This window comes from Asparagus officinalis, chromosome 5 (genome assembly GCF_001876935.1).
Source record: "Asparagus officinalis chromosome 5, Aspof.V1, whole genome shotgun sequence".
In the NCBI taxonomy this organism is placed as follows: Eukaryota; Viridiplantae; Streptophyta; class Magnoliopsida; order Asparagales; family Asparagaceae; genus Asparagus; species Asparagus officinalis.
The window spans coordinates 2,979,670-3,004,333 of record NC_033798.1 but is presented as its reverse complement, the minus strand read 5'-3'; the positions used below and the strand labels follow the sequence as shown (position 1 = coordinate 3,004,333).

General features: G+C 35.3%; 1 protein-coding gene across 1 annotated transcript in view; it reads right to left on the bottom strand.

The window, feature by feature from the left end:
- Nucleotides 9,753-24,664, bottom strand: part of LOC109840638 — an 18,502-nt gene continuing 3,590 nt past the window's right edge. The window contains exons 6-16 of the mRNA XM_020409369.1: nucleotides 22,993-23,211; nucleotides 21,722-21,848; nucleotides 20,403-20,591; nucleotides 16,727-16,813; nucleotides 16,441-16,598; nucleotides 15,639-15,758; nucleotides 13,441-13,666; nucleotides 11,081-11,140; nucleotides 10,830-11,003; nucleotides 10,622-10,731; nucleotides 9,753-10,287 (exon numbers count right to left, since the gene is read on the bottom strand). Coding sequence (XP_020264958.1) covers nucleotides 10,122-10,287; nucleotides 10,622-10,731; nucleotides 10,830-11,003; nucleotides 11,081-11,140; nucleotides 13,441-13,666; nucleotides 15,639-15,758; nucleotides 16,441-16,598; nucleotides 16,727-16,813; nucleotides 20,403-20,591; nucleotides 21,722-21,848; nucleotides 22,993-23,211 — 1,636 coding nt within the window. The 3' untranslated portion in view covers nucleotides 9,753-10,121. The remainder of the gene's footprint in view (nucleotides 10,288-10,621; nucleotides 10,732-10,829; nucleotides 11,004-11,080; nucleotides 11,141-13,440; nucleotides 13,667-15,638; nucleotides 15,759-16,440; nucleotides 16,599-16,726; nucleotides 16,814-20,402; nucleotides 20,592-21,721; nucleotides 21,849-22,992; nucleotides 23,212-24,664) is intronic.

Genomic DNA, 24,664 nt, shown 5'->3' with positions numbered 1-24,664 from the left:
ATTATTTGTTGGGATATTTTGGGAGATAATGAGATAATTTCGGGATTCTATTTCATAGTGTTATAACAAGGATAATACATTTTTGTGTTATTGGTTTTTTGGAACGCTAGTGAGACAATTACACCACTTGGGATAAAATTACCTCACTTATATACAAAAATTTTATCCCAATAGTAAAAATTTACCCCATCCTCCATATTGGAACAATGTTGTTCCACTTTGAAGGCAATTGGGATAATTTTAAAATATTTTTGTATTACTTAACTAATACATGCAATTATATTATAAATATATGACATGATATATAAAATATAACATATATTAATAACATAATTTAATAACATAATTTAATAACATATATTAATAATATTATATAATAGTAATTATACTATAACGTATTTATTATAATATTATATAATATTGTAAAAACATATATTAATAATATTATATAACAATATATATTAATATTTTAATAACATATATATATAATATTTTAATTATATATATATATATATAATATTTTAATAACATATATTAATAATATTATGTAATATATTATTATATAATATTAATTAGTAATTATAGTATAAATTATTCATATATTATATCAATTATTATATAATGTAGCATACTAATATAATGTTAATTAGTAATTATTATATAACATATTATATTTTTGTATACTAAAATAATGTATTATATTAAATATTATATTATTAAAGTATTATATTAAATAATTGATATTATATTATATTAATTATCATATATAGTATAGCGTGCTAATATAATATAATATAATACAATATAATAATTAACAATAGTAATTTGTGAGTATAGTACAATATATTATGTTTTAATATAAAGTAAAATAATATTTATATTATAATAATATACTAAACAAATTGGATAAGTTAATTTAGAAGTAATTAATAGATAAAATTATATTTTAATAAGGTGTCACATCATCAATTATCGCACATGAATTGCCAAATCAAATACTTAAATTATCCTATTATCCCACTTTATCTCACTTTACCCCACTCAAAATATCCCAAAGGGGCAAAATTGTTCCATTGAAACAATTTTCCCGCTTGGCCCCAATTTGTCCCAACCAATAACCTCCCCTAAGTGACCGATGATAAATATATAGGACAAATTTTCAAAACAAACTCTTTTTGCAAATTTATTCCTAAAAAACAACTCATTTCTCTCTTATTTGTAAAAACCGTCTTGGTTTCAGCCTCAGCGCTGAAACCAGGTCGGTTTTTACAAAACAAGTACCAAAACTTCACGAGAGTTGAACTCCTGTGAAGTTTAGCAGCTTTTAATTAAGCTGCTAAACTTCACAGGAGTTCAACTCCCGTGAAATTTCACAGTTCAAAAAATTTGTTTTTGAACTAAGACACTTCACGGGAGTTAAACTCCCATGAAGTTTAGCAGCTTTTAATTAAGCTGTTAAACTTCACGGGAGTTCAACTCCCGTGAATTTTCACTGTTCAAAAAATTTGTTTTTGAACTAAAAAACTTCACGGAAGTTGAACTCTCGTGAAGTTTAACAGCTTAATTAAAAACTACTAAACTTCACGGGAGTTCAACTCCCATGAAGTTTCAGAACTTTTTTTTGTAAAAGCCGACCTGGTTTCAGCGCTGAGGCTGAAACCAGGTCGGTTTTTACAAATAAAAATTAAATGGGTCGTTTTTTGGGAATAAAATTGCAAAAGAGATTGTTTTGAAAATTTGTCCTAAATATATATGGATTTGGATCATCTACACTATAAAAACAAAAAAAATAATAGATAGACCACTACTTTTATTCTCAATCGTTGATTACTTAGGAGACAGTCATGATACAATTTAAATCTAACACTCACCATAGCCCCGTGTATTGCACTCATTTCTAATTTGCGTTAAAAAAATCATAACTACCAACTAGATAATTAATGGTTGTGATTATGTAGTGAGCCATCCACTAGTTTTTAGATAGTGGAAAAGCTCTGAATCCTATATATATCTATTCGCCTAAAATAAGAATATATAATATTATAAATTTGTAGTCCCCGATGAGAATGGAACGTGGGTCGACTTCATTAACTTCATTGCATTATATTTTGCTAGTAACATCCTAGTAAAACGAAAATGACTTAAAACTAGCTGGGCGAATTATGAGTTGAGAAGAAATCAAGGTGTATTTTTCAACGGGTGCATATTCTTCCAAAAAAGGAAAAAAAAGGAACCGGCGGTGACCATATCCATTGAGAACAAGCAGTATCCTTTTCTAGTGCGAAGATTCCGATCATATTCTTCCGAAAAACACGGACATGAATATTCGAATCAGCGTGTGCGGCCACCGTTGGCGCTCACGCAGAGTTGTATCGAATCTGATTCAAAGCGACACATTTTCAATTTTGCTACTCAAATCTCGCTGTTGCAAAATCACTCTGGATTCTCTCGCATTAATCTTTTTTCTAGCCTCCCACTTAATAATTTTTAATTTTTAGAAACGAAAATATAGTGAATTTATTGAAAATAATTGGAAACTTTTGACATCATCGCGTTCAGAACCGACACTGATAAGTTGAGGGAGAAGAAAAAAATTGTGAGTTTTTGGGGCAGTTTTGCAAATGCCATGATTTGCGAGGTAATTTTGCAAAAGATTGATATCAAATAAGTTGGTGTTGTACTTCTCTCCACGTGTGAGAATCTCAGCCGCTGGATTAGATCTTAGAATCCTCAACACGTGAGATCGTGATCGTTGAACCGTCGGACCAACGTGCCTATAATCCTGTTCTACTTACCTGGCAAAGCGGTGGCACTACCGTAATTATCCCAAGAACAAGGGCTTATTCGCTCCTCAGGCCTAAAACCCTAACTCCGCGAGCTCTCTCTATAAATAAGAACGAAAAATGGAAATCAAGAGGCGCCACGATTTTTTTTCCTGGCTTTAGGGTTAAAGTTGGTTAATTTTAGGGTCGTATTTTATTTTATTTTATTTTTTTTGGGAAATTTGAAGTCCCTTTTGGATCAATCCCTCGCTGTTCCTTATTTAGGGTTAGGGTTTCGGCCATAAATAAAAAGGGAAAGATAAGCATTAGTGGTTTTTTTTGAGTCGCTTCGCCTCTTTGATTTTTGTGCGGTGCAGCGAATTATATCCCCAAAAGTCCTAAAAGTAGGTTCTATTATCACTTGGGACTTTTTGTGTGTGTATTTATCTCTTATATTTATTATTTTCGTTGTTTTTGAATTGATCTGATCCGATGATGGCATGAAATCTTTGAGACCTGAGTTTATCTCCTGATGACAACCACAAGCATTACCGCTGAGGATCTAATAGAAACAAAAATTAATGTATAACAGTGTTTAAAAAAAAAGAAATTAAATTAATAATGAGAGATGGGATTGGTTTTTTTTTAAAGAAAACGCAGCTGTAATAGAATGATGAAACGCACTGGGCTCTGATCTGTGCTTGTTATGCATAGATACATGATAGAAATGCATTTGCCCAGAAAGCATTGTCTGACTTTTTCTCTTGGGCGATTTCTAGGGCTTGTTAGATTTTTTTTTTTGAACTTTAAAAAAAAAAATCTATTCTTGAACTTACATGGTTCGTCATAACAATATTAATTAAAAGCTGGTAGTTCTACATAATACGTTCTTTGATTAAACAAGTGTAGAAAAGAGTATCAAGAGTGAGTTGATAAATGGATAAACATGAAATTCATCGTGCGTTGTTTGGTGCCGAATACTACAAGATGGGTATCATTAGTATCCGAACATGTTCAGTGGTGCTACCCCCACCACATACTTTTTTCCTCAACAACAAAGGAACACGGTTGAAGCTGATAATTCTCTACCAAATCAATAATGAACATCAAAAAAAAAAAAAAAAAAAAAAAAAAAAAATCAATTTCCACATCCAATCTGCTGGTCTATATTCCCCTTGGTAGCCGAATAATAGCATCTCTGCAGGCACCAACAAAAGGGTAGCCGTTGCCAGATGACTAAAGCATGAACTCAGGATGATTTTGATAATTTCCTGAGCAAGACTCAGCATCTAGAAAGGAGGGCTTTCATCTTAGGACCCGTTTGGATAATGGAAGTATTAGAAATAAGAAGTATGTTATAAAAGTAACTTTTAAAGCTATGAAGTATGAAGTAGTATAACATTTTTTTTATTTGTTTCATATATTTTTAGAAGTAATAGAAGTATCAGCTTAGGGTCCGTTTGGATAGTAGAAGTATTAGAAGTAAAAAGTATGTTGGACAAATTTTTAAAACCAACCCTTTTAGACATTTAATTGCAAAAACCGACGCCTTTTCATAATAATTGCAAAAACCGACCTGTTTTCAGCCCAGCGCTGAAAACAGGTCGGTTTTTGTAAAAAAAATCTCCGAAACATCACGGGAGTTCAACTCCCGTGAAGTTTATGGAGAAATTAAACTTCACGGGAGTTCAACTCCCGTGAAGCTTAATTTGTGCTTAAAACTCCACGGGAGTTCAACTCCCGTGGAGTTGCAGTCAGCAAATCCAGAGAATCGATCTCTGGAAATTGTGACTGCAGCTTCACGGGAGTTCAACTCCCGTGAAGTTGCAGTGCCAGTTTTCCAGAGAATCGATCTCTGGAAAATTGGCACTGCAACTCCACGGGAGTTGAACTCCCGTGGATATATTTACCTGTAACTCATATATATGTCAATTTATTTGCAAACAACAATATATACATGATTCAACAATAAATTATAACTCATATATATGCCAATTTATTTGCAAACAACAATATATACATGAGTCAACCATGAATTAAACACACACGATTATGTATATGAACAACAATTTATCTTCAAAAGTTCAGTATTTGAAAATTCAGGAAAGTTACAAAATTTATCAAAATAAGTTCATATACAACCCAATATAGCTCCCCTCCTTCCTCTCCCTCTCTTCCCCCTCCCCCTCGCTCTTCCCCGCCCCCTGGGTTCCTACTGATGAGCCTCAACTATCTGAGTATCCGACTCGGCAGGCGAAGTGCCGGCGTCATCGGCATGCGAAGTGCCGGCGTCATCGGCATGCGAAGTGCCGGCTCCATCGGCATGCGAAGTGCCGGCGTCATCATCACGCGGCCGTCGACGTCGAGTGTACGCCCGTCCAAATGAGCGAGACCTGTCCTCACGGCCTGCGAACTCGTCGACGTGAGTCTTATGGAACACCTGCGCTATGCTCTTCTTGATCCTGCTGAGGAGACCTAACGCCACCTGATCCTGAATCTCAGTCACGTGCGCATCAATATCAGCATCAATGCTATCTAAAACACGGACCTGCGTGGTAAACAATTTATTAAGTATCAACTCAATAAAAAATATTATAATTTAGCTTAGAAACTTACGTAATCTCTCTCGTTCATCCCACTAGGGATGTAACTATCTGTCGGTGGGCGTGGCATGTGTCCAGCTAAAGGCTGTGGGTCACGCGTGATCCATCTACGTGTGATACCCCAATACCAACGCATATACGTGGTATAGTCAACAGCTGTGGGCCTCGTATCCTGTATGCAATCCCACCTCTGAACCCACCTGCCTATGTAGTCCGCACGGACTACGGCCCAGTCAGTCCGGTGCGATGTAGGGCGCCGCCGACGATTGATCTGCTCGACAGGATCTGGAATATGCTGAGAGAGTGTAAACTGCCGTAGCACACGGTCCGGTACATGCATCTCTACGATCTCCCAACAGATCAATGGAACTCTGGCTCTCCACAAGTCGGGACTATCTCGGCAGATAGGTGCAAGAGAATGTATATCGAGCTCCGGCGGTGTATAGGGTCTCCACTTGAACTGAAATAAAATAAAACATTTATCAGTATCATACAGAAAAACTATAATATTCATACTTCTTGAGTTTTATATTTACCTGTTCATGCTGGAGGCCATCAAGCTCATTTCGGTAAAACTGACGGTGACGCGTCGCTGATTTGTACTGAGCGTATCGCACGTTATACCTATATGCAGAATAGCGAATATATAAGTACAAATATTCAGGTTACGAATGAAATATGTGTGTGTACAATTATACCTGTATGCCAACGGATACTGCCCCTCTAAGTCACGGTGCATAAGTAAAGTGGGTCGTCCAATATGAATGCGCTCCCATGACCAAATCTGTATCAACGTACAGCATCCCTTGAATTCTTTATTCTGCATCAGAGATACTCTACTCAATTCTCGATACAAATATGCCAACACCGCACTGCCCCACGATAGTGCCCCGCATACACCAAAATCCTCCAGCAGTGGCAGCCATCGTGCATGTACGAGAGTCTTGCTCGCATCAGGAAATAGTACGCACCCTATCATGTGCAATATGTATGCACGAGCATGAAACTGGAGCGTCTCATCAGAGGCATCCTCTGGTATGTCGCCCTGAAATGTCTGACGAAGCCACGATAGCTTCATCGCACCACTCCTCAAGTCGGGAACCTGTCCAAGTAGCCGGGCACATACCTCCGGCCAACTATGATCGTCGGTGCCCGTAACTACCGGTCCATCAATCCGGAGCCCAAGTATGACGGCCACGTCCTGTAAAGTGATCGTGCACTCCCCTATATGCATGTGAAAGGTGTTGGTCTCTGGCCTCCACCTCTCAATCAAAGCAGTGATAAGCGGCCAATCAAGCCTGATATAACGAATCGTCGAACACGGTCGAAAACCGGCCTGAGCGATCAAAGCTAGTACCCTCTCATCCTCTATGACCCATGCCGAATGACTATGGGAATGCTCGATCATCGTGTACTCTGGTACGGGCTGCACATAAAACGAGAATCAGTTTTAAGTATATTCATTAAAAAATTACATTAATCGAAGAAATATATATCTAATTTATTCGTATTACCTCTCCCGAACCAATATGGTCTGAACAATGACTCGCCTGAAGGTACAAAACGTCGGGATTCTCCGGTCCCGGATCCATAATGAATAGACCTGTGATTAAAATATGAGCATATATACAGAGTGCATGGGTGGCGGGAAATGTCGTTGGAGTGCTCTTGGAATTCCTTTCATCCTATCGGATATGAATGTAATATGCCGCGTCCCCACACTAGGGATATGATATCTAATGCATGCAAAAAACCAAGCCCAATTCTCTGTATTTTCAACATCAACCACTGCGAATGCTAAAGGAAACAACCCGCCATCCGCGTCAACTCCGGTTGCAACAAGCAAAACGCCTTTGTATTTACCATATAAGTGAGTTCCATCAATGCTAAGAAGAGGACGGCAATGACGAAACCCCTCAATACAGGGCCCAAATGCCCAAAATACACCGGTGAACCGCCGTTCTCCGCCATCAACGGGGTCCGAAGATACTTCGTAGACAGTCCCCGGATTTTCTCTTTTGAGTGCTTCAAGATAATGAGGTAAGATCTCATACGATTTATCCCAATCCCCGAATATTTTTATCATCGCCTTCCTCCTAGCATTCCAACACTTGTGATATGATACATCCAAGTTGGTGGCTTTATGCACTAAAAGACGGATATCTTTCGGCCTTAGATCAAGATCCTCCCTCAGATGCGGTAAAATCAATCGATATATAAAAGAAGAGGACGCATTCTTGTTATTCATCTCTAATCGAGGATTGCTACAAGTGTGGAGTCCATTGTATGCCGTGATTTTGAATTGCCCACCTACTCTTGAACCCGAGCGTGAATTAAGCTTCCACGGACACCTCGCATTGCCGTCGTGGTGTCCACTATTATCTTCGACATCGTCATCTTTGCGATAGAAACAAACCACATTATAGCTTGTAGTATTATTTTTGGTTGGCCTGAACTTCACATTTTTTGCAATGGAATACGTGCGAATAGCATGGATCAATTTCTCCTTACTCTCGTAAAGATCTCCCTTGATGAATGAGAAGTCCTCGGCCTGTGTATCAACACCGCTATTAGTGCCAATAGGAACACTTTCCATCGCGGAGTTATCAATCCATTCATCTCCTTGAAGTTCATCGGGCGGCGGATCCTCTAAGCCGACATACTCATTATTAACATAAGCCCCGTCGATGTGTTGGATTTCCCCGTCATCACGATCTATCACGGTCATGCTATTAATTTGTAATCCCTCCTCTTCATCATCATTCTCGGATTCAACACTTGCATTATCTTCTTGAATTCCCGTGTTAGTATCGAAAGCATTCGAAGTGCCCACGAACGAAGGACCGCTCATGTATTGTGATTGTGTCCAACATTCATCTTGTTGAGGAGATAAAAAGCCTACAGAATCAACTTCAGGATCCTCCAACATGCGGGAATACATTCCTTCGTAGTTCAACGATTTGCCCAAATCTCTCTGATGTTTTTCAATGAACAATTCGACCGAACGCTTCTCGTCGTGTAAGACATGAATGAGACCCATATCGTAGTCACTTGATATTTGAATGCCACTTGTTCTGTTCTCCACAACAGGATAATTGCAAACCACACTGAGGTGATACTCACGTGAGTTAGTTAATGTAAGTTTGTGTAATTCATTAACCAACTCATCGAAAGTACACGATTTTGTTATGAACAACGGTCTCGTCGTGCCTCCTTCATAAACGGGCATATTATTCTCGAGGTAATTAATCTTCCCATCATAAGAACAGAGAATTACAATTCGATCATTCATCGTTACCTCTGAAGAGTGAAAAATTCAATATCAATATTACACGAAAAGCCAAATAAATATTGATTGTTACTAATTTTTACATTTAGGTAGTAACTCTAATTTCCACATTAATTGATAATTTCACCTCTAAATACGCAAAATTATTTAATACGTCTTCACAAAATTCGTAAATAATTCACAATTAAATTCTAAAATCTAATTTATATCATACATATGCAATTGCAGTGCCAATTTTCCAGAGACTCGATCTCTGGAAAATTGGCACTGCAACTTCACGGGAGTTGAACTCCCGTGAAGCTGCAGTCACAATTTCCAGAGATCGATTCTCTGGATTTGTTGACTGCAACTCCACGGGAGTTGAACTCCCGTGGAGTTTTAAGCACAAATTAAGCTTCACGGGAGTTCAACTCCCGTGAAGTTTAATTTCTCCATAAACTTCACGGGAGTTGAACTCCCGTGATGTTTCGGAGAATTTTTTACAAAAACCGACCTGTTTTCAGCGCTGGGCTGAAAACATGTCGGTTTTTGCAATTATTATCGAAAGCGGTCGTTTTTTGCAATTAAATTCCTAAAACGGTTGGTTTTGAAAATTTGTCCAAAGTATGTTATAAAAATAACTTTCAAAGCTATGAAGTAGGAAGTAGTAGAAATAGCACTTTTTTGTTTGTTTCATATATTTTTAGAAGTAATGAAAATAGAACTTCTTCCTTTTTATTTACTTTTTTTTGTTTGAATAACATTTAAAAATATTACTAGGAAGTAATTTTATCAATAAAAAGTTATTAGAAGTAACTAATAAAAAAATATTAATAAAAAAATTATTTATGTCTTAATTAATAAGCATTTCAACTACTTCCGAGCTACTTCTAATTATTGAGGATTGAAAAAATATTTTAGAAGTAAGGATGACACGTAGACACTACATAAGCATTTAGGAAAGTATTGAAAATAAGTTTTTCAAAGAACCAAACATATTTTTTTGCTTGGAAATAGCAGATGTAGCTTTTACTTCAGCTACTTCACAATTACTTCCGTGCAAACAAATAGGCCCTTAGCAATAAAATATGAAGCCAGAGTTTTGATACCCAAGGATCATGGAGAAGTTACCTAGCCCCCACATGATTAAAAAAAAAAAAACTGATCGTTCAATAGACAGCTTCTCAGCTTTGCGATAAGAAGCTATGCGTTAAGGAATGACAGCAGAACAACAGCAACAATATTTTGAGGCTTGATGTAACTCTCCTGTAGAAAGGAATAAATTAACTACTCTGCGTCGTCGATCCCGTTTTCCAAATCTACAGGAAAGGAACACCATTGATACCCTAGGCCTAGGCATTATTTCTAGCATACACACCCGCTAAAAAATGACCACAACAGCTCACCAAAGTAGAAAATAAAATTACACCCAAAAATAATTTAAAAAAAATTCCAATTTAACGCTCCCTTTTGTGAACTAGATATTTGCTAGCGCACGGGTGAAGAAAAGAAAATAACAAGGAAATATACAAGGAATCCTGCAAGTAAGATCCCACCATACACGAAAGTCTGTGATGTTTGAGTTGGGAAAGTGTATTCGATATGGCAACACCTCATCTTCTCCTTTTCCGTATGCAAAACTCGTTCTACGTACCTGAAACGAAGAACATAAAAGTGTTTTTTTAAGAGACCATTAAGATAATAACTGAAAAAAAAACTAACCGGTTTTCATGTGAGTTAGTTTTGTATGCTGAACAATCTTTTCGCTGAAGGTCAGTCCATCTAGTTTTCCAAATTATTTTCATAATCTTGCTTCCAACAATTCTAACGTAATAACAGTTGAAATAAAATTTGTGGCAAGGCAGAGAATAGATCTTATTTTCCAAAATGATTTTTAGAATCTTCCTTCCCAAGACTCTTTTAACATAATGGAAAAACGAAAAGAAAAAAAAAGTGCCCAGGGAAGAAAATAGCTGAATTATACTCACTGTTGAGTAAAAACGGTGCTTTGTAAGATGTCAGTACTGTTCTGGTATGCATCATCCAATTGATGGTCATATAATAATGACGATAAATCCACGAGCTGCTCTTCAAGTTTCTAATATTATGAAGGGAAAAAATTTGGAAAATTATAATGACAAAGTAGAAATGGTCTAGTCAGATTGAAGGATTCTAATCGGACAAAAGAATACTTACATCTAAGTACTGCTCCAATCGTTCAACTAACTCATGAGGGAATGGTTCTGGTAGATTGGTTACTTTTTTGTAAAACTTCTCCAGCCACAGCTCTGTGCTTGACTTATTTTTCTTTCCTTTCACTGGCTCGCCAAGTGGTGTTTTAAGGTGTTCTGCAGCAAAAGATTGAACAGCCTGTACCGAAAGAAAGACAATCCTTGGTTTAGCGATTACTCATGGGCAACTGGATGTAACTTTATTGATTATGATACCTCAGATGTCTCCCGGATTCTTCGAAGAGCAGAATCAACCTGTGCGTATATCGTGCTTCTCTGTAATAAGAAAATGTGGATAAAATTTGGCTCTAAGAAGCAGGCAGGCAAATCAGATTTAAACACATGATCTAGCAGGGGAAATTTTGAAGTGAAAAAAACCCTTTCTCCAATGACGAGTGATTCAAATTGAAATCTACCCCGTTCATCTCGATGTTGCAAATTTTAAGTGCCAAAAAGGAAAGAAAGGAATGAGTTTTGAGTCTTTTCTTGCTATACGAGTTGAGTGGACACAATCTGATGCAAGTTGCTTATATTTATAGCTTAGGATATACACAAACTCGAACGTCATGTTCTGTATGGTCTTAAGAGTTAAAAAGTATACACAACACAAGTTTGAATAGGTACACACAATAAAGTTACTTTAATGACCATATGTGTCTGACACTTGTCTGACATGATGGCTCTATGTTTGAAGTGTCCATACAATTTAGAAGATATATATATCAAGCTAAACGGAGTAGATTACAGTTTGAATGGACTACCGTCTGGACATTAAATTTTACTATTTTAAATCATTGACATGGACAAATGGCTGAGGGACTCAAGATGAAGAAAGTTTGTTAAGAAGGTTGACGGCTTCTGTTGTGGTCAGCAAAAATATAATAGTATCCGTGTTGCATCCAAATCCATCACCATATGTCTATCAGATATGGATTTAGGCTTACTGTTCAAACAATAATTCAATTCATACAAATAATACCCTTTCTTTGAGAAGAGTAAATGCAAATAGGAAAAACATAAATCAGCTCAGTATAAGCCCTAAGCATCATGGATGTACACAATCGACAACAGATACTAAACATATATGCAACAGACTTCATATTTCTCTTAAAGAAACACTTACTTCCCTCATTAGAATAAGTACTAAAATATAATTAGAATAAGGCAGGTCTAGCAACGCAAGTTATCCTTTTGACATTATAATGATATCTACACTTGCAGGGATATCAGAAAAGACGACAGAGGAAACTGATCTAAGCAATAACTAAATTTGAAAAAGAATTCTCTAGCAATGCAATAACAGTTCAACACTGAATCAAAAAGGTTAAAGTTACGACACTCAGCTAAATGGATTCTGGTTTGGACCAAACAAAGATTCCAATTCATTTACAGCCATATCAGAGGTAGGTGGTCCAACAGATTGTGAATATTGCTCTTATTAATCCTCCCCATGCATTCATTTTACTACTTGCTCTCTTTTCTTTCCCTTGATACTTAACTTACCTTCTTCAAAGCCTGTTTGAATACCATGGTGTTTTACTTGTTTCCATGGTGTTTTTGCCAAAAACAAAACACTATGCGTTTGGAAACCATGGTGTTTTATAAGCTAAATCATCCTCAAACAAAAAACATACCACTTATTTCAAAACACCTTTTAGGTGTTTTGGTTTTGAGTTTGAGAATGTGTTAATATAATATCTAACATAATATATTAAATGTAATTAATATAGAGTTATTATCAACATACTTATTATACTATACTATACTATACTATATTATAGCTAATTTAATATATTTATAATATTTATTAAATAATATAAAAAAATAATAAATAAAATATCTTATATAATAATCTAATAACATATTAAATACCAATATTTAATATGTTAATAATGTATTATATAATAAGTAAATAATAATATATAAATAAACTAACAAAAATATTATATAATAGTAACATATTTAATAATAACATAACAATATAAAATAACATATTGTATAGTAAGTGTAATATAATATATAAGATATTAATATATTATGTAATAAATAATATAATTTATTATAAAGTAAAATAATTTTTAACAATAAAATAATTAATTGCTAACAAATGTTAATGTAAAAATAATATATTCATAATAAGATAATATTTAGTTATATCATAAATACTAATATATTATTAAAGCACTATTAATAAACTCTAACATATTAAAAACTATAATATATCATATAATATTAAAATATTTATAATATATTAATTTATAAATTACATACTAGTAATAACATAATATTAACATTATTACTAATATTATATTATATTAATAATAGTATAATATTATATTAATAATAAAATAACATATATTAATAATATGTTTAATACTAATGTTACAATGGGTCAAACTAGTGTTGACAAAAAATACTTAACATGGTGTTTTGAAAATATTTTAAGAGAACACAACACCATTGTGTTTTTTTACAAAAACACAAGGAGGAAAACACCATGGTATCCAAACGAAGCCCCGGAATCATACAAGTTGTTTCTATCAGGGTTTGCTACTGTTAACTATAAATGGGCTTACCAACGCAACATCCTGAAGCATTAGGCTGATTTGAGATGAATTGGAGAATGGCCCAAATGGATGGCAACCCGTAGCCCAGAGCCAATTCAGGATGGGCCTTTCGTGTATATGTGATGCTTTCTCATATGGTGCAGTTAATCCTCCCAATGCAGATGCCAATCCCGCCAATATGTGGCGCTGCGACATAGATGGGAATGCATATTGCCTTGCTGTTTCTGAGACGTAGCTGTTAAAGGGAAGTGCACAAAATAACCTCAATATACATCTTTCTTTCAAAACATGATCATAACCAAACTGTGGGTCATAAGACCTTCTCGATTCATTTATCTGTTGTAAATTACTAGACATAACAACAATGCAATAAATTTTCTAGTCATACTATAAAAATCAAATGAATAAATTTTCCATTCAGAATAAGAAACTATTAAATAATTTTATTATATAGATTTCCAAAAAATACAGTTAAAATGTTAAGCTAATAGGTTGCTAGTAGAGTTCCTCAATAAGAACAGGGACACCTTGCTCTAATTCACCTACATTAAATGTTACTGTTTGAAATGATTTATAGTATCCAGGTTATACTTTACACTGTGATGTCACAATGATTTTTTTGGTTGTAACAGACATGGATTCTTTTACTTCTGATGATTTTTAAGCTATTACTTATGAAGTTCTAATTTTCCCTCTTGTCCAATTTCTTACAAGTTTTATTAAAGGCGCGCGCCTCACTGAGCCTCATGCGTCTTGCATTGCAGGGCGGTGGCTAAGGTCCAATTTCTTACAAGTTTTATTAAAGGCGCGCGCCTCACTGAGCCTCATGCGTCTTGCATTGCAGGGCGGTGGCTAAGCACCCCGCATTTGGCATTTGATGTGGCAGCGCCTTTTGTGCCTCCCAAGAACAAAGTGCATGCAAGACATAACCTTGTATATTTTCTTTCTTTAACATTTCAATCGGGTTTTTATACCCATACCCATATCCCAAAAAGCAAAATAAACCGATTATGCCTTTTTAGTAGTCTGATTGAGGACCCTAACTATCCTTGTCTACTATTTGATGTTTCTCCAATAATAGTCTGGATTTGACTTTTGATTTGGGAAATTATGATGTTCGCTACTACATTGGATGTGTTAGCATTAGGAATTGAGACCTTATTTTGTGATTTAGTAGTATATGTTATTTATCTTGACATATTTTTTATGTTTGGATGTGTTAGCATTAGGATTTGAGACTTTATTTTGTGATTTAGAAGTAGATGTTATTTATCTTAACATATTTTTTATGTAAAAATTCATAAACATGTTCTTCGCACTTGATTATCCATGTTGAAAATTATGTGTGCGGTGTGCGCCTCGTTTCACTCGGGCGCGACGCCCTGCGCATGTGCCCATACCCATAAAGGGAATTGCGCCCCCGCATTGCGCCTTGCATGTATTGATAACACTGTTTCTTACATCATTGCTCTATAGCAAATTTAAGTGATCTCATCATAATATGTGTTTGCGTTTAAATATATTACATAACAATTAGTCTGAGTTATAAGCAAGTTTATATTATCAGTTCAAAAACCTTTTGAAGACATTTTTACTTCACAATTTTTTCTATTGCCTTTGCATCTTAGTTGACCATTAAGTTAAATGATATTTTTTCTTTAATAATATAGGTTATTCATGTTTTAGTGTATAATCATTTTTAGGTTAATAATTTCTTCATTATATTTCTCATATTAATGCCTATTTTATTCATTATATTGATCATATAATGTCTATCTTCTTCATTATATTTATCATCCTAATGTCTATTTTAGTCATTCTATTTATCATCATAATGTCTATTTATATGTTGAGTTTTTCAGGTAACCCCTCTAATTATGCTTAACTTGAAATAAGTCACCCCAAATCATATGGTTTGTTCACAAGTCTCAATCTCTCTACCATGTTTTGTCAATAAGTTGAGCAGGAGCCAGTCGAAGCTTAACAATACCTTAGTGATATAATGGTTACAAGAAATATTATGCCAATCCAAAGATTTTATTTGGGATGCATCAACTAGTTGCAAATTTCTAATTGCTTTACTACTTCTACAAACCTGGGTCATTTTGAAAAAATGGCATGAAATTTATTGTCATGGTGCTAAATCAATCTGATAAAGGTTTCTTAAGGGGTAAAAGTCAATCCTGAGTAAATAATTTAAACTTCACCTTAGAGGTATTTTTTCATTTTCATGCTGAAGGACAATGACAACATCTTTACTAGTCCAGACAAGACTTTCGTCTTCCATTAGGAGATCAGCATCAACACCAGCTAAAGATAATACAAATCTGCAATGCGATTATGAAACAAAAGTCAGTATGATGAAAGATTATTGCTTTTACAATTGTAATTTTAAGAAAATTATCTTAGGAAATTAAAACAAAATAATAAAACCGTGGACTTAAGCTTTTGGTATAGTGGTTACATGAACAAAAATTATTGTGTACTTATTGTGCACAATGTTCAAGGTGGAATTTGTGAATCGTATTTCCTGGAGGGAATGGTTCATTAGAAGATCTTAGAGAGATTCAACATCAGTTGCATAAAATATTGCTAGGTTTGAAATATCACAAGGTAAAGGTGTGTTCTTTTAGGTCATGCTAGTACCATGGTATATCTTCCTACCATTTCAGTGAAATTTTGCACGCATGTGGTGATAAGTGATAACATGCAATGTCTTAGATCTTTCCCCTCTTATTATTTGGTTGATGTGGTTTCTCCCCTAAAAGTTCATGTCGATGCCTCCTTTTATATCTCTCTGCTATTGGTTTTAAGTTTATACAGGCCTGTACAACAATTTATCTAGTCCACAGCAGTCCTGTTATCTTTAAAAAATATTCTTCCAGGTCATAGAGCATATGGACCAATATGATCTCTACAGAGAGAGCAGAATGCAAAATGCTAAGTCGGGAGTGACAAATTTGGGATATGCTTATAAAGAATATAAAAAAGTGGATACATGATACTCACACAGGAATGACTCTAGTTCCGTAGGTCCTGTACAAGTTTCCCTGTTTCTTTTTCTCATTCTTTTTCTTCTTTTTTCCATATGTAGAATAATAAGTTTCCCACAATGGTTTGTTCTTGATAATGGAATCTTGAGAACTACCAGATTCGTCCATCCAATGCTGGAAAAGGTAAATGAAAAAATGTAAAAGATAACCTCTAATATTTGGAAGAGGGAAATGGAATATGACAGAAGAAGTTATGATTTATGTCCACTTTTGACAAGAGAAATTGTATTGAAATGACAAACCTGACGCAGGAAAAATTTAGTTGAAAGTGAGGGATCTGCAACCTCTAGCAAACCAGCTGCAAGAACATCAGCAGAACGCTCCATTTCCTACAGAAAATCATGGCCCACATTGTATCAATTTTAGCACTTAGCACATAAAAGCAGGATTTGTCACACACAAACACACACATAGTATACACAAATATACATGTATTTACAGATACACATGTACGGCATGAACCATGCTATGTATATAGGAATTTAAAAAAAATACCCTTTTTGCTAAATAATTAGCAAAACCGACCGTTTTGCTAATTATTTAGTAAAACCGACCTCTTTTTGGCCAACAGGCCAAAAAAAGGTCGGTTTTGAAAAACTACATCTTCGAAACATACGAGACTACAAGTCCCGTATGTTTAGTGGCCATTAATTGGCCACTAATTCTAAACCACAAAACCCACGGGACTACTAGTTCCGTGGGTTTATAAGGGCCTGTTTGTTTGCCCAAAAAAAATTGGAAATCAAAGAAATGGAAAACTATTAAATCAAAGAATTATTTTGGGAGTGTTTGGTTTGCTAAAAAAAAAAAAGAAATCAAAGAAATGGAGATGAGTTGTCACCTTATTATAGGATGATGTGAGTGATTTTTTAAGAAAACTTGTTTTGATGTTGTTTGGTTGGCCAAAAAAATAAAGAAATGAATTATAAGAAACCAATTTCTTAAAAAAGTTTGTTTGGTTCATTCTTAAAAATAAGAAAATAGATGAGATGAGATGAGTTGTCATTATATTATTGGATGATGTGACCCACACTTAAAGAAATTATTTTCCTAGTTTTTTGGGAGGAAATGAGTGGAAATAAAATGTTAATGAGATGAGATGAGTTGTCACAATATTATTGGATGATGTGAGTGATTTTTAAATATGAGATGAGATGAGTTGAGTGATGTTGTGGATGAAAATAATATTTTATTAGATGTGGTGGATGAGTTGTTGGATAAAAATAATATTTTATTAGACGTTGTGGGTGAGTTTTAAGGATGGAAATGTGTGAAATTTGGTTTGTAAAAAAAAGAAGAAATCAAAGAAATAGAGATGAGTTGTCACCTTATTATAGGATGATGTGAGTGATTTTTTAATTATATTTCTCAATATATTAAAGTAAGACAATTGCTTGAGATTTATTCCCTTGTATTTAGCACCATTATCCAGCAGGCAATTCTGAACAAAGATGCTACCTTGGCCAGAAAATTCGGCAGCAATTTAAAAAAATTAATAAGATAAAAAAATGAAAAAGGGGATGAACAACAACCAGAAGCTTGTCCTGCTGCCAGCACCAGTAGAGCTCCGGATTCCCCTCCTCCGGCTCCCACCACCAGCTCCTCATCGTCGTATTCTTCTCCACCTTCGCTTCACTCCTGCCTGCGCTCACGCACGCGACGGCGCCGTCACGCCCTCCTCCCCCCGCGGCTGGCGGCGAGGCGCCGGCGGCGGGCGGGCGGCGCCCCCTCCCCCTCGCGCAGCGCGCCCCTTCTCATCCGCCGAGGTCCATGACGCACCTCCTCCACACGCGCCGCACCCCTCCTTTCCGCGGCCAAATAAGCGTGTCCAATTGAAGCGGCCGCCATTGCCGTTGACTCAGACACAACATAGAAGAAATTTTAATGGGGCGAGGGCATGAGAGTAAGGATTTTAATGGGAGAAGGAATTAGTCGATTCCTCCTCTATAAGTCCTCCTAACAATAACAAAACCCCTTCCAAAATTGGCAACTCCTGGACCCCCTCTTAGTCCTGTGGGTTAATAGGAGAAGCAATTGCTTACTTTAATATATTTGGAGAAATATAATAAAAAAGAAGTCCCATATGTATACATTTATAAACCCACAGGACTAGTAGTCCTGTGGGTTTTCAGGTTTAGAATTTGTGGGCAATTAGTGGCCACTAAACATACGGGACTAGTAATCCCGTATGTTTCGAAGATGTAGTTTTTCAAAACCGACCTCTTTTGGCCTGTTGGCCAAAAAGAAGTCGGTTTTGCTAAATAATTAGCAAAACGGCCGGTTTTGCTAACTATTTAACAAAAAGGGTCTTTTTTAAAAAAATTCCCTATGTATATATATATAGGTACATAACATATGTATATACATAATTTTGCGTGTATGATTTAATTGTTAGTACTGCACAGGAAACCAAAAGTTCACTTAAAAAAATTCAGTAACTTATTGACTTAGCTGGACTCTTCAAATCATAATTGCTATGCTAAAATAAATGCACAAATTGCTTATGCATAGTGTTGAGAATCCAATGATTTAGGGTAGGTGATTAGTGATTTATATACACTATCCAACATGCCGTTCCAATGTTTACTAACCCCAAAATATTTCCAACATGACCCCAATATTCCAAATTTTGAACCCTGTTAGTTGCATCAGTTGAAGAAACCAGGCAAACAAACATTGCATGCTACGAACAATTCCAATATTATATTACATTATGCAAGATTCTTTCTGACATTTAGTAAACATCATGGTTGTCATGGTTAATGAACTATTCTACATGAGTTACAAGTACTGTTCTTAAAAGATAATTGTTCAACCGTAAGCAAATTGCAGCACACACTCAAGCTGAGAGCATGCGTTTCTATCAATGCTTATTTTCTGCTTCAGAACTTGCCAAAACACGCATCAAAATAAACAACATATATAAGAATTTGCAGAAAGAGAAAACTATAGATCATAACGTCAAGGAGTGCACTATAAACTCCTCGCCTTCTATTTTTTACCCTTATCGAAATGGGTTAGCTATGGTGTACAGGCTCATGAAATATTTGACCTATTAACCGGCAGCCAACTAAACACCAATTCCTAAATCAGATCAAGTTCGTGGTAAATAGATTTATAGAATTGGAGAGCCTCTTCATAAATCCTAGAGCTAGCTGGAACTGGAAGGTTATTTGCCATGCAATTTAAACTCATACAATGAAAGAGCAGTCCCCACAAAAGTTAACCAACATAGAAGAAATCACGATATTAAAAGAGGATTACGGCAGAGGAAGTTCAAGCAACAACTTGATGTTGTGTTTGGTGACAGAAACAATTACAGAAATGGGAAATTGCCAAAGATATAAGACAAGGAGATAAAAAGAATTGTCTACTGAAACTTTATTAACACTTGCAGATGACTGTTGATGACTACAATTTGAGGAACTCAGTCACCTGATATAAGCTATACATCAGATTATCATCTCTATCTTTAGAAGCACAGAAAGTGAACTTTGTAACAAACTTTCTAAATTTGCATAGAATATAGCACCTGTATTGTTTTTCAGAGATGTCATGGCATACCTAAAAATGTTTCTCATGAACAAATTATCTTCCTCTAGGATCATCTTGCTTATATCCCCCTATTCGGTTGACATCTAGCACAAAATTATGACTTTGATGTACTATGAGTCAATATGTTGAATTATAGGGACAGACATACCGTTAAGGTACACCTATCTCCTCCACATTCTGTTAAGTATTCTAAATGCCTGCTTGGATTGGTGCAAAATGATAGCAATACTGGCAGTGGTAATGTGGTCATGCTATTAACGGTGACAATTGATTAATGATATGTAACCATTAACATGATAATTTAGTTAAATGCAACTGCTCTCTTTAAAGGATGACATGATAATTTAGTTAAATGCAACTGACCTCTTTAAGGATGGCTCCATCCAAATACGTTCTAGTACGGACATGAAATCGCCCATCCTTCTTCGTTTCTTGAAGAGAATGACTTCGCATAGCTTTTGAAACAGCAATTGCTAACTTTTCATGATGATGTAATGCATGTGAACCGCCAACCAAAATCACTTCTTGTCCAGCACGGACCATCTTCTTCACCTAAAGAGAAACAGATAAGCGTGTCAATAAAAGTGAAGTTGATTTTAATTTGATCAAGGATGCATTTAATCAAATAGTTTAAGCAGAACCAGCCCCCGTAAAGAAATATGTTTGGACGAGAACAAAGCTCCACCCAAATATTTCAAGTCGGCTATATGAATCCTTTTCCTCCACATAGCTTTGCTAAGTGTCATCTATTCATCTCCTCGGTAAAAGAAATACTACAAGTCTACATGAAACTGTTTAACAGCAAATTTAATTGATGGCACAGTGAAGAGGTGATGGAATTCATTGATAAGAATGAACTAAGTCACAAGTACATACATTTATATGATCAAGAATTATGAGAAAGTATGAGACAGTTCAAACAGATGCAGAGAATTTCCAGAAAAATCACTACAGTTGCTCAGAAGAATAAGTCTTTTATTGTGAACCTAAGACTGAAAAGAATTGAAAATAACACCGAGAATGTTATTTACCGTATAAAAGAAGGATGATTAAAAGTGACACTACTTTCAGAGAACTACATGATTATAGCCTGAAATTTAACTTCAAATGACCATAAGACCAGCTATGCTTAATGAATACAAAAGTTGTGCAATTACAGAACACGTCCAAAAGAAGAGCTTATCCAAAATGAGAGTAGTAGATGCATGTAAGTTGAAAGATGATTTAACTGCAATTTGATATTATTTCATTGGAGATAAGATGAGTGATATTTACTTGTGATGGTTCAGACAAGTGTGTTGTTACCATGAGTTCTCCAGTTAAGCGAGATGGTAGTGTAATTGAATTTGATAGAGTAGTTAGGACAAGGATCCATATAGTACATCCTCGCAAGTAAGACCCCAATAGTTATGGGTAGAGGCTTTATTTTTTTATTTACATGAGCATACACTCCAGAAGGATCCTGCATGCCAACAATTTCCATTATGGAAACCCGCATTTTCATATTGCACGAATTTATTAGCACTTTGTCAAAAGAAGCATCCAAATTCATTTCTCAAGAAGCTACAAAAAGTTGAACATCATAAAGTTAGCTAACACTACGTGTTAAATAAAGCTTGCATCACTAAAGTTCTGAAAGAGAATATTTAATGAAGTCCAGATATTGTAAAGACTAAGCAGACCTCTTTCTCAATTGCATGGATATCTATGCTATAGTTGTGGCCAGCATCGAGAATGTTGTATCTGTTATGATTTTGCAATATGATTACAGGCACCAATAACCTTGTCGTCAAGTCAACAGTTTCAAACCTGGGATCAAAAGTTAATTATGAGTAAAATTTCAAAATTTGGTGAATTCTTATTAGAATAATACATCCATAACCATTCCCTACAAAACACACCAAGATGTAGAAAATAGTCATGTAAATACTAAGTCTTTGAGGAAGCTTTGTACTTTTATCGCCACAGCTCTACATTGCAGCTTTATGAGAATCAACTTGTAACGGTCTTAAGAACATATGTGATGCTTGTATACACACGATCTCATCAATCCTTTGACTAAACAATTTAATATCTAATAAAAGGTAATTATTCATAACTTAAAAAATGTCAAGTCAAGATCAAACTCCCACAAAGCAATGAGTAAAATTTGTACAATAATCTGCATGAGTCCAGGTCTCAGCCCATGAAAAGGGTTCTCAACCTGTGGGGGATCAACCTGCGTGAGTTCAGGTTTGAGCAAACCTTTGTGATGAGTGCATGTATGCTTGATCCAAGTTTCAGACAGTACACACTACTCTTCCTAGTCCATTATTTTATTGAATATCTTTTTGTTTCTCTTTTCTTATTTCCTGCCTTGCTTTCTCAAAACTAAATGTTCACCCTTTAGTTACCTAGTGTAGAGGATTTCCAATGCATGCTCCTTGGTTGCATAACCAATTAGATAAATTCCCAACTTGCTATCTTGCTTTCTAGGTGAAAAGGCAAGTCCCTCTCTCGTCCTTGGTTTTCATGGTCAGAGGATTAACAATCTGTCCAATCTTATAGATTAGTTAGATTGCACAATAAGTTCATCCTACATGTATCATATGCCTTCAATACACTCAAGAATTATATTCGTACATATTTTTGCGGATTACTTGATTTGCCCATAAATAAGCTTAATTTTGGAGGTTCAGGCATATGTCCGCCCCTCCCCCCCCTCCAGCCACACCACCACACACACACAACAACAAAAAAGAGTTTAGATCATATGCCTTTATTATATCATAAAACGAATAATTCCCTTGCTATACCATGAAAACGTGAATAGTAACATTTCGTAAAATGACTACATATTGAAAGCCCAGAGACAACTTCATAGCAAAAGGGTTGCTTCTTATAGCAAAAGGGTTCCTTCTGATTCAATAAAATATCAATCTAAGAAATCAATTAAGAAACTTAAAACTAGTACCTAATATCCGGGGCTATAACATGCTCAATGGTGGTTGAAATCAGAGCTCCGAGCTGTCCAATGAAAAGATCATTTGTTGCACTGACACTGTCATAATTGGAGCCTCTTGGAAAGATTAAACTTGATAACCGTGGCAAGGTTCTGAAACTAACACTTCCTTCTTCAGTTTCTATTTTCCCATATGTACAAGGGCCAGCTGAAAGATCAATCACAACAAATCTGCAAGCAGATTGAAAATTGTAAGTGATAGAGGTAAAAAGAATCCAAAAAGGTTAAGCTGATCGTGCAAAATATGGAGAGCATAATGTTCAAATTGAGAATGTAAAAGGTTAAGCTGATCGTGCAAAATATTGATTCTTTTACATGTTAGAAACACTACTTGGTTTGTCTATGGCCAGTTAATAACAAGTAAATGCCAAAGTTTAAAATCATGGAATGCTAATGGTTAATCAAACCTAGATAGACAGCAAAGTCAAACCCAAAGAATCTGGAAAGCTTCCCCACTTCAAAAAGAAGTTCATTAAGGCCTGAATGTTACTTGTTTGGTAGATGAGTGAAAGGCCACTAAGTCCACTAAACAAATAGTACAGAGATCCTAGAAATCTTGTGGTTATAATAGGAAAAGGTCATAATATCATTATGTCTATTAATTGTTAACATTTAATTATGTAAAGGTCATAATATCATTATGTCTATTAATTGTTAACATTTAATTATGTGTTCACACACTCCTCTCTTTTTGTTTATGTTCTTCCTCTCTCCAAGTCTGGTGTGAATATATTGGGAAATGGGGTTTGATTTTAATTGAAATAAGTTCTTTGAGGCTGATTGGACTAACACTGATAAGACAGCCAAGACTGCTGATATTTGGTGGCATTAACATCTGAAACTAATACGATTCAGACAAAAGCTTGAACTTTTGCCTTGAGGATAGATATCATTTGGTGTGTTTCTAAACTAAAGTCAGTTACATCATTTTTCTTCAAATTTCCTTCTCCCTTTTCCTCCTAATATTCTTGATATTTTATCTATTTCACCATGTAGAAAGATACGTGTGAGAGAGAGGCTGCTGGATTAGTGGGAGTATAAAGTGAAACCCCCTATTGCCTTTGTGGACTTTCCCAATTGCTATGATTTAAGTGGAAGCCATTCCTTATAAAAATAAGAGAGAAGATACATACTAAGGAGTAGTATTAGTATCTAATAATAGATATATTCTATTCGCTTAACATCAAGTTGCTTACATAATTTTAACATCCTACCAAGCGGAATTTCATAACAAGCTGAAACCATCTGCCAATAAAAATCTTAAAAACGACTCAACTGAGAGGATCAAATTTGGGCGTAAAAAGTATCCTCAATGTGGAAAAGTAGGATCAAGTTATAATCGGCTCCACTTTGTTCAATTTAAGCCGGCCATAAATTTTAGAAAAGGAAAGAAAAAAGATTTCACAATGAATTTAGAACTATCAGCTAAATTACCAGATTGGTATATTTTGTTGACCCTAAGTACTAACTTAGTATTTTTTTTTTTACTCCGGTGACGATAAGGTATATAAAATAGGATATGGTGATAATAAGATCTATTTTTTGGTCAGAGCAAAATTTCCGGCGACTAAACGCCACATGACTTCACACGTGATGCTGATGTGGCTTCTTTCCTGGTGGGTAG